The sequence below is a fragment of the Phalangium opilio genome, unplaced genomic scaffold (genome assembly GCF_054372755.1).
Source record: "Phalangium opilio isolate 3A_F unplaced genomic scaffold, DU_Popi_V2 ptg000225l_1, whole genome shotgun sequence".
NCBI lineage: Eukaryota > Metazoa > Arthropoda > Arachnida > Opiliones > Phalangiidae > Phalangium > Phalangium opilio.
Genome location: NW_028324219.1, coordinates 1504845 through 1514781, shown reverse-complemented (window position 1 = coordinate 1514781; position 9937 = coordinate 1504845). Strand labels below are relative to the sequence as shown.

General features: G+C 37.5%; 1 protein-coding gene across 1 annotated transcript; it reads right to left on the bottom strand.

Moving 5' to 3' along the window:
• Positions 1 to 1586: 1586 nt before the first annotated feature.
• Positions 1587 to 9925, bottom strand: LOC149615295 (uncharacterized). The gene is made up of 7 exons (XM_089857852.1): positions 9787 to 9925; positions 6812 to 7316; positions 4187 to 5047; positions 3281 to 4138; positions 2544 to 3221; positions 1875 to 2303; positions 1587 to 1773 (listed from the first exon to the last, which is right to left on the bottom strand). The coding sequence occupies exons 1-7, from the start codon at positions 9923 to 9925 to the stop codon at positions 1587 to 1589; spliced, it is 3657 nt and encodes a 1218-aa protein (XP_089713978.1).
• Between the last annotated feature and the right edge of the window lie 12 nt (positions 9926 to 9937).

The window sequence follows — 9937 nt, the reverse complement described above, 5'->3', positions numbered from 1 at the left end:
GGAAAGTTTTTTGGGGTGCGTGATCTTTACCACACACGCCCCATGTTTCACGAAAGGCAACCTGGATTTCTTTACAAAGACTTTAATCCCTTTTTTGGGGGTTTTATATTTTTCTTTCAATTTTAAAGTTTACATCGAGTAAAGGAAAATTTACAAGAATGTTTTTAGGTTTTTGAAATTTAAGTTATACAGTTTGAATTATACTGTTTGGTATTTTATATTTAATTTAATTTGCTAAGTTATAAAATTAAGATTTAAATAATTTTATTAAAATAAAGCATGCACATTTTTAACACTCTCCTTGGTGATAATTACTATTATCACCAGGAAGAATTTATTTAATCTGTAATTTCTAAATTAGCTAAATTTTGCACGGAGCGTTTAAGTTCCGTTCCTTTGTTATTTTTAATTATGCATGCACGAATTTTGTTATCTCTACCAATAATCAATTGTTTTACTATTCCTAATTTCCACATATGACGTGGTATTTTATCGTCATATATGATTACTACATCGCCTACTTTAAATAATGCAGAATTCTTTTTATTTGGATCAGAATGGTGCGCAGACCTTAATTCCATTAAGTAATTTTGTCGCCACTTTCGCCAGATTCTTTGCATAATTTGTTCGCGATGTTTTTCTCTTATTTTAAATTGATTTAGTTTTGTTGGTACATTTTCCTTAAATTCTAGGGGTGGCAGCGAAGTTAATCTTCGGCCAATGACTAGATCGGCTGGGCAGATGGGTGATGGTTCGTTAGGGTCATTGTAATTATACGAGATCGGGCGAGAGTTTATTAGAGCCTCGGTCTCAGATATTACTGTTTCCATCTCAGTGTAATTAAGCATTGCTCTACCTAAAGTTTTCTTTAGTGATGTTTTTGCTGAGCGTACGAGACGCTCCCACCAACCACCATACCATGCTGATCGCTCTACAATATATTTCCATTGAATACATTTTTTTTTCAAAAAATTCTTTAATTTCTGCATCATTGAGTTTTTCCCAGATTAGTTTTAATTCTCTATCGGCCCTTTTAAATGTTAAAGCATTATCAGAGTAAATTATACTAGGTATACCCTTTCTCGCGATCATTCTCCTAAATGCTAAAAGGAACTCTTGAGTGCTGAGTGATGGCACGAGTTCCAAATGGACAGCTCGTGAGACGGCGCAAGTTGCCAATAAAACAGGATTTTTGATGGGAAATTTGTTTATCATTTTGTGTTTTGATTATTAATGGTCCGAAAAAATCCAATCCCACTATGGAGAAGGCGGGGTTTTCGCTAATGCGTTCCTTGGGTAACGGGGCGGTAGGCACTTCGCCTAGTTTGACTTTTGAATTTTTTGCATTTTGTACAATCTTTTACAATTGTTCTTGCCAATTGTCTACCGGCCGTTAACCAATACTTTTCTCTTAGTTGGGTAATAGTGTCTGCTATGCCGCTGTGATTAACTTCCTCATGACTTCTAATCATGAGTAATTTTGAAAACCTATGATTTTTGTTCAGAACTATGGGGTGCTTTTCACTGTATGTAAGGTCTTCGGATTCTTTTAAACGACCTCCCAAACAAATTAACCCTCCATTGCTTTAAATGGGACTTAATGAAGCTATGTTGGAAGAGGGTTGAACGTTTTTTCCCTGTTCTAACGCTTTCAATTCGATTCTATATTCTTCTGTTTGAATATCTTTTACAAATTTTAATTCAGCTAATCTAATTTCCTCCGCGGTTATGGGTCCTGTGGTTTTACCTAACCCTTTAGCTGCTTTTAAGAATCTTAACACGTATGATGTTACGCGTAATAATTTGTTTAGGGAATTGCTTAGATTTAAATCTACTATTTTTGAATTCCTACAATATTTATCACTCTGACCGACATAATTACTTTGCGCCTTTCATTCTCTACTAGTTCTAAATTAGGTTCAGGCATGGTTTTTGGCCAGTGGTCTTTAGTTTTTCTCAACCAGTGCGGTCCGTGAAACCATAACTCATTGTCTTTTAATTTGTTTGCGCTGATGCCACGAGTTGGTAGGTCGGCGGGGTTTTCGACCCCTGGACAGTGAGCCCACTCGTAGTTTTTTGTTAATTCTTGAACCTCTTTAGCTCGATTAGATACGAAAGGTCGCCATGTCTTTTGATTGTCGGTTACCCATGACAAGGCTATTGTAGAATCCGTCCAGAGATGAATTCCTGATAATTCATCTCCAAACGTTTCTTTGACGTAATTGGTTAATCTCGCTCCCAACAGGCATCCCATTAGTTCAAGCCTAGGGAGTGTAAGGCTTTTTTCTCTTAGAGGAGCTACCCTAGATTTTGCAGTAATTAAGGAAACTCTTATTTCGTTTGATTTTGTTTGATATCTGACAAAGATTGCAGTTGAGTAAGCCTTAATACTCGCATCGCAGAAGCAATGCAACTCTAGGTTGGTGATTTCCTTTTCTCCGAGGAAGTAGTGTCTGTTTATTTTAATTTCATTTAGTTTGTGGAATTCAGTACACCATGCCTCGTATTGGTTGTTTATTTCTTCAGGTAGTTCGGAGTCTCACCCTATTTTTTCTAATTTCCAAATCTCTTGGAGAAGAAGTTTTGCGCGTATTGTGAATGGAGCTAATAAGCCTATCGGGTCAAAGATTTGCGCCACTAGACTTAAAACTTGTCTTTTTGTTCCTTTTACTCCACTTACAGCGATTAAATTGCATAGGTCGAATCTGAAGCTATCTAAATTTGGTTCCCAGTTTAATCCTAATATTTTTGTTTCTTTTTCTTGATCTACCTTTTCAAATAGATCAAGCTCCTCTGGGTTAGAATGATTATTCCAAAGGTTTCTTTGATTTGGACAATTGGTTACCCATTTACGTAGATTCATGCCCGCTCCTTTTAGTACGCGAGCTGCCCCCACTGAGATTTCATACGCCTCTTCTACGTTTTTTCCCCCCGATATGAAATCATCCACATAAAGGTTATTTTTTATTCTTTCTAAAACTCTGTCATTGACCTCTTTTATATTTTGCAAGTGAAACTTAATGGTACATCCCAATAAAAATGGGGATGGGCTGATGCCAAAGGGAACGCGACAAGTTCTAATAACGGTATATTCGTTATCTAAGATTTCTCCGTTTTGTTCTTTTACCCACAACAACCTGACAGAGTCCCTATCGCCCTCATCTAATTCCACTTGGAGGAAATCTTTCTCAATGTCGCTAACTACTACTACAGGATGTTTTCTAAATTTTAAGAGTAATAGCAGTAAATCTGGGTTAAGATTGGGTCCAGGTGTAGGCACTCGTTCAGCGATGGTTTACCCTTTGAATGGGATGAGGCGTCGTATACTACGCGTAGTTTTGTGGTAGCAACGTTTTCCCTAACTACCCCCTGGTGTGGTACATAATAGGTCCCTGCCCTTTTTTCTTTGAGAACTTCTTCGGGTACTATTTCTGTCACACCTGTTTCTAGCTGTTCTTCTATGATTTTTTTGTATTCTATATAGTATTTTGGATCTTTTTTGAACTTTCTAATTAAGCTGTGTAGCCTTTTCTCTGCTATCTGGAAATTATCAGGTAATGTTTCCTTACTAACTATCCAAGGGAACTTAACGCTGTACCTTTCCCCCGTAAACTCTACTTCTTCAAAAAATCTAGCCACAGTCGCGTCATCCCCTGGGTTTTTTGATTTTTCTTCTTTTATCCCGATGGATTCTAGATCCCAAAATCTATTTAAATTGTCATTTATTTGTTTTTGTCCAAGGCTTACGAGCAGAGTACTAACAGCGCTACAAGAGAACCTATTTCTCGGTGTTCCGGTAGGCCCTTGAATGGACCAGCCTAGAACGGTTTCTATAGCTACAACGTCATCACTGAATCTTTCATTTTTTCCTGATACTACCCGCCAATAATAATCGCCTCCAATTAGTATTTGTAGGTCGGAATTATTTTCTTCCGATTTACTGGAGATATCGGCTGGTTGTAGGCCTTTTTGGTTCATGATTTCTTCTATTTCCGAGCTATATATGCTTGGTACAGAGTGACAAATAAAGGGTACCTCTACAGCTTCTATTTCAACCTTTTGTTTGGGGTCTGAGCGATTTTCAAGGACTAATTTTACCCTATTTGCCTCCCTTTCGGTGGGGCTTTCTTCACCGAAGCTATATACATCTAAATATTCTTTTCTTACAATTGGAAGGTTAAGCTACCTCGAGAGATCCTCTCTCACGAAACTTATTTGACTCCCCCCGTCCAATAATACCCTAGCTACTCCTTGTTTTTCTGGGAAGGTATTGTTGCGCACAATAGCCGTAGCGGTTTGCAGCAGCACTATTTTTTCCCCTCCTTTCACTGAGGAAACTACTTTTGGGTTAATGTTGTCTATGTTTAATTTTGATTGGGGTTTTTCTTTTAAATGGGATTGGTTTTGATCGCAAACTGCAAAAATATGCGTGCTTTTGTGACATTTTCTGCAGTTTTTAAATTTTGAAAAGCAATTTTGGGCATTATGACTAAATTTTAGACAGTTGGTACATCTACTGCTCTCGTCAATTATTTGCGTCTTTTGCTCTATAGTGAAATTTGGGCATTCTATTGTTTTATGTCCCTTTTCATCGCAAAAGATACAAAAAAAATCCGATTGAGGTTTTGTTTGTACCGATAATGCAGAAGCGGAACCGCCAGATGAAGTTTTTCTAGGGTCCGTTTTAAATTTAAAATTTTGTTTATCGTTTAGTTTATCGTTTTGTTTAAAACTTTTAGTTTGTTCAGGTTTTCCAGCCAACAACTGGGCCATCTCTCTGCACTCAACTTGTTCCTTAAAAAACCTAATTAACTCTTCCGCGTCCCAATAATTACCATCTGCTGGTTTATATTTAAGATAATACTCCGTTCGTATTTCGACTGGAAGACACCTCAATAATGCGGGACATACGTAACTAGCCTTTTCCGCGGCTGAGGTTACCCCTAATGATTTTAAACATCTTAAGTTTATTTCGCACGTGTCTAATAGACGACGTAACGCCCTAACATTATTGACTTCGTTAATTGGTTCAATACTTGCTAACTTTCTAATATGTTCATTAATAGCAACATGTGTTTTATCGTATCTTTTTACCTCTCCGAGTGACGTATGTCACGGAGAGGTTCTAATTTCGACGTGTCTGTGTGTCTGTCTGTGTGTCTGTCTGTCCGTTGTTACACCCACGTGACCGCGTTCGCAGTTTGCAAATCGGAGCAAACGTGTATTCAATTTCCAGACCGCATTTACAGTCCCGGAAATTGTATTCCACTTACAGGCTATTACTCCATTGCCTGTCTAACAACTCTGTTCATTTGTCCACCCCACATGGACACCAGTCTGAACTTACTAGCTTCTAAACGCCACCATCTTGTAGTCTTTCGCCCATTCCACATGGACACCAGTCTGTACTTACTGGCTTCTAAACACCACTACCTTCTCGTCTTTGTCCATTCCACATGGACACCAGTCTGTACACCTGGCTTCTAACACCACCATCATCCTTAAGGTTAAGACATACGCGGCGATCGGCTAGGGTTACGAGAAACGTCTAGCCTTCCATTGACGGGGTCTTCCGCCAAGGTTTACGCAATTGCGATGTTCTTATACATAGCTGCGTTTCGAAACCCTTATATACTACCTATTTGAGTAGGGCGAAGCAACCGGCGTATGCTTCATTTCAAACGCCAATATTAGTCAAGTCTCTCAAGAATGTTTAATTATTCTTTTTTAAAACGATGTAACGTTCAATAAGGCGAATAACTAACGAAGAAAATATTAAATATTAATTAAATTTATTTTAATATTTAAGATAATCTTGTTTCTCAATTCAAAATTAATACGGAAAGAGTTAAAAAGTAGTCTATGTTTTTGTCTGTGTGTGTCCGTCCGTTGTTACACTAGTGCGCTGCGTTAGAAGTTCGTTTTGTTTTGATGTGTAAAGAAATCCTACAGAACCATAATATTCCCTTTATCCTTAATATAAAGTGAATATGTGGAAATATTTTTCGTAATTATGATGCATTTAGTACTTTTGTAGCTTTAAAGCTCTGTTTCATTTTGATATTCCAAAGATTCTTTTTAATATTATTATTTGAAATGGCTGTTTACATATACTTAAGCTATACTACATCTGTATATAGAATAATCCTTGGTTTAGTGATTTCATGAAGAAAGCTAAGATCTAAACTCCGGCGGGTATATCTAGTATTACCCGCAATAGGCTTAGTGAAATAAAGAGTAAATAATTGAGGCCTGAGGTGAAGTAAACTTTGGGTTTTGATTTTCGTGTCTGAAATGAAGAGACACCAACGGTTCAGATTGAGCCGAAAGTTAAATACACTCTTAAATAATCAGGTTAAGATTTTATAATAGAAGAAAAGATCATGGTGGCAATACGTTATTCTCTTTATGGTGCGCATAGACTATCAGTGCGTCTAGCTACAAATTAGCTTTGGTATTATTTAACGTTAACGCTCATGTTGGCAAGCTAAGAATATTGTTGAGGTGAGACGAGACGGTAGTGTTTACACTGCTAACCAGTTGTGAATGTAGCTGTCAGCTGAAGCGTAGACTTCATTTCCTGTTCTTTTTGCCATTGACTGATTTCCATGTGTCCAAGATTTATCCTTATTGGATGTAAAATGTCGTCTGCTTTACTGTATATTCGCTATGCTTGGAATACTGCTTCAATATTTCGTAAATTTTTACTTCAAAAAAGTGAAATAATTCCATATCTAGGTAAATAACTTTGTAGTAGTAGACCTCTTGACTCGGAGAGGTAATATTTTGGTTTTCCCAAATTGTCTTTAACAAGTCTAATATTTCATCATAAGAGCTATCAATTTCGGGAAATCCATCAGCCTGAAGGGCTTCGCCATCTAAATATGATATTAAGTGAATCATTTTTTCTACCTTTGAGATATTTGTTTGATCCTGGATGGTGATTTTGTATCTTGCCCAGAAGCTCCGCCATTTCTTATGGTCTCCTCTGAACCTCAAGATGTTAATTGGCGGAAGTTTGACGCCTGAATTTCCGTTGTTTCCAGCGCTGCTTTGTTGATTTGGCGGCGTGGGTAGCGGTAGTTGCCCGATGACGGTTGATCCACCGTAGCTGGATCCTCCTTGTCCGTTTGCCCTTCTGATAGCCCTCGTTGATTTCGATTTATAGAGAATGATGATGTCCCTCTCGTTGATGGCTTCGTTTCTTTCTTTGAATAGTTCGGCTTCGTCTTCAATGAGAGACTCTACCTTGGCGTCTAGTTCTACTAGCTCTTCTTCTTTTTGCAGTAAAATGCTTAGATTGTCTTCAATATCATCTATTACAGATGAAATTGTTGTGTTTTTGAGAAGCGCGTCTAGTTCACTTATTGTTCTTTTAACTGCGTCGCGAGTGCTTTTTCTTGCAGCCCGTTGTAAATTTAATTTGTCCAGACGCGCTTGTTGCGCTTTTGAAGTTTTGTTTGTTTTTGAGGATGAGGATTTTGGGTCGTTTGTTTTGTCCCCGTCCATATTTCAGGGTTGGCAAAAATCCGGATTTTTCTTGAAAAAGCCACTGGAATGGTTTTTTGCTGGTTTAAACCGGATTTTAATGGATTTATCCGGCTTTTTTTATACTACTCTCTAGTGCTTAATTTTAGCACTACTTTTTACATTTAGTGCGCTAGTTGTCTTCTGCTAGGCCGTCTGATTGAGAATAATTTTTATTGTACATAAAAGTTGATAAAACTATAGACATTTCCCATAGAGATGAGTAGGGCCCCTGATTTAATCGGGATTTTTCAATCCAACCCGACCCATATCGGGTCGAAAAATCCTAGGTCGGGTTGGGTTAGAAAATTACTTAAAACGTTTCTCTGGTCGGGTCAAGTAGGGTTATCATACCATCTACCCGGGTAGACATTTTTATTATCTTTAATAAGGCAAGGTCGAGCCCGGGTAGGCTTTTTTGTGATCTTCAATAGGGCAGGGTCTGATAAAGATTTTTCTAAATGAGCGGTCCGACCCAACAATTTAGCGTTGTGAAAAATTCAACTCAGTCTCACGAGTTTTGGGTGGGGCAGTGGGAGGAGGGTGCGTCAAACTAACCCACAATATATGGGAATCGACCATTTCGATGAAATAAAGAGGTAAAGACATGTGGGTCAAACCTTTCCTTCCATCTCGCTTTATGGTGCCTGCACAGTACTCTATTATATATTTTTTGAAAAATCCACTGGATTTTTCAACGTGGTTTAAACCGGTTTCATCCAGGTGGATAAAACCGGACTGGATACCAGCGTGCCAACCCTGCCATATTTTCACCCGTAATTTCGTCTTCGTTTGGCATTGTTTCGTTTCGATTACGCGTTTAGTCCCGGGTTTCGCGTACCATGTAGAAAATTGGACTTTTGTTTTATCCAATTCCTAGGGTTTGCTGGTTCTGGGAGAGCTTGAATTTTTGTCGCTATATCGCCGACTGAAAAACGATACCGCGTTCTTTTTGATTTGTTTTAATTGGGTGCTAACCGCGTTTTAATTTAGTTTAATTATCCTAAGGTTATTTTCAAAGGACAAGTCTTTGGGTTTTATTTTATTTTATTGACGACTCTCAAAATTTTTACCCATCTTGCTTGCGCAGCGAAGAGCAGAGAAGTGGTTCCTCTCTTTACAATGATTTCTATAGAAACCCAGGGATGACGTCAATAGACTTCATGGCGCCTTTCGGAAACATGGAAAGTTTTTTGGGGTGCGTGATCTTTACCACACACGCCCCATGTTTCACGAAAGGCAACCTGGATTTCTTTACAAAGACTTTAATCCCTTTTTTGGGGGTTTTATATTTTTCTTTCAATTTTAAAGTTTACATCGAGTAAAGGAAAATTTACAAGAATGTTTTTAGGTTTTTGAAATTTAAGTTATACAGTTTGAATTATACTGTTTGGTATTTTATATTTAATTTAATTTGCTAAGTTATAAAATTAAGATTTAAATAATTTTATTAAAATAAAGCATGCACATTTTTAACACTCTCCTTGGTGATAATTACTATTATCACCAGGAAGAATTTATTTAATCTGTAATTTCTAAATTAGCTAAATTTTGCACGGAGCGTTTAAGTTCCGTTCCTTTGTTATTTTTAATTATGCATGCACGAATTTTGTTATCTCTACCAATAATCAATTGTTTTACTATTCCTAATTTCCACATATGACGTGGTATTTTATCGTCATATATGATTACTACATCGCCTACTTTAAATAATGCAGAATTCTTTTTATTTGGATCAGAATGGTGCGCAGACCTTAATTCCATTAAGTAATTTTGTCGCCACTTTCGCCAGATTCTTTGCATAATTTGTTCGCGATGTTTTTCTCTTATTTTAAATTGATTTAGTTTTGTTGGTACATTTTCCTTAAATTCTAGGGGTGGCAGCGAAGTTAATCTTCGGCCAATGACTAGATCGGCTGGGCAGATGGGTGATGGTTCGTTAGGGTCATTGTAATTATACGAGATCGGGCGAGAGTTTATTAGAGCCTCGGTCTCAGATATTACTGTTTCCATCTCAGTGTAATTAAGCATTGCTCTACCTAAAGTTTTCTTTAGTGATGTTTTTGCTGAGCGTACGAGACGCTCCCACCAACCACCATACCATGCTGATCGCTCTACAATATATTTCCATTGAATACATTTTTTTTTCAAAAAATTCTTTAATTTCTGCATCATTGAGTTTTTCCCAGATTAGTTTTAATTCTCTATCGGCCCTTTTAAATGTTAAAGCATTATCAGAGTAAATTATACTAGGTATACCCTTTCTCGCGATCATTCTCCTAAATGCTAAAAGGAACTCTTGAGTGCTGAGTGATGGCACGAGTTCCAAATGGACAGCTCGTGAGACGGCGCAAGTTGCCAATAAAACAGGATTTTTGATTGGAAATTTGTTTATCATTTTGTGTTTTGA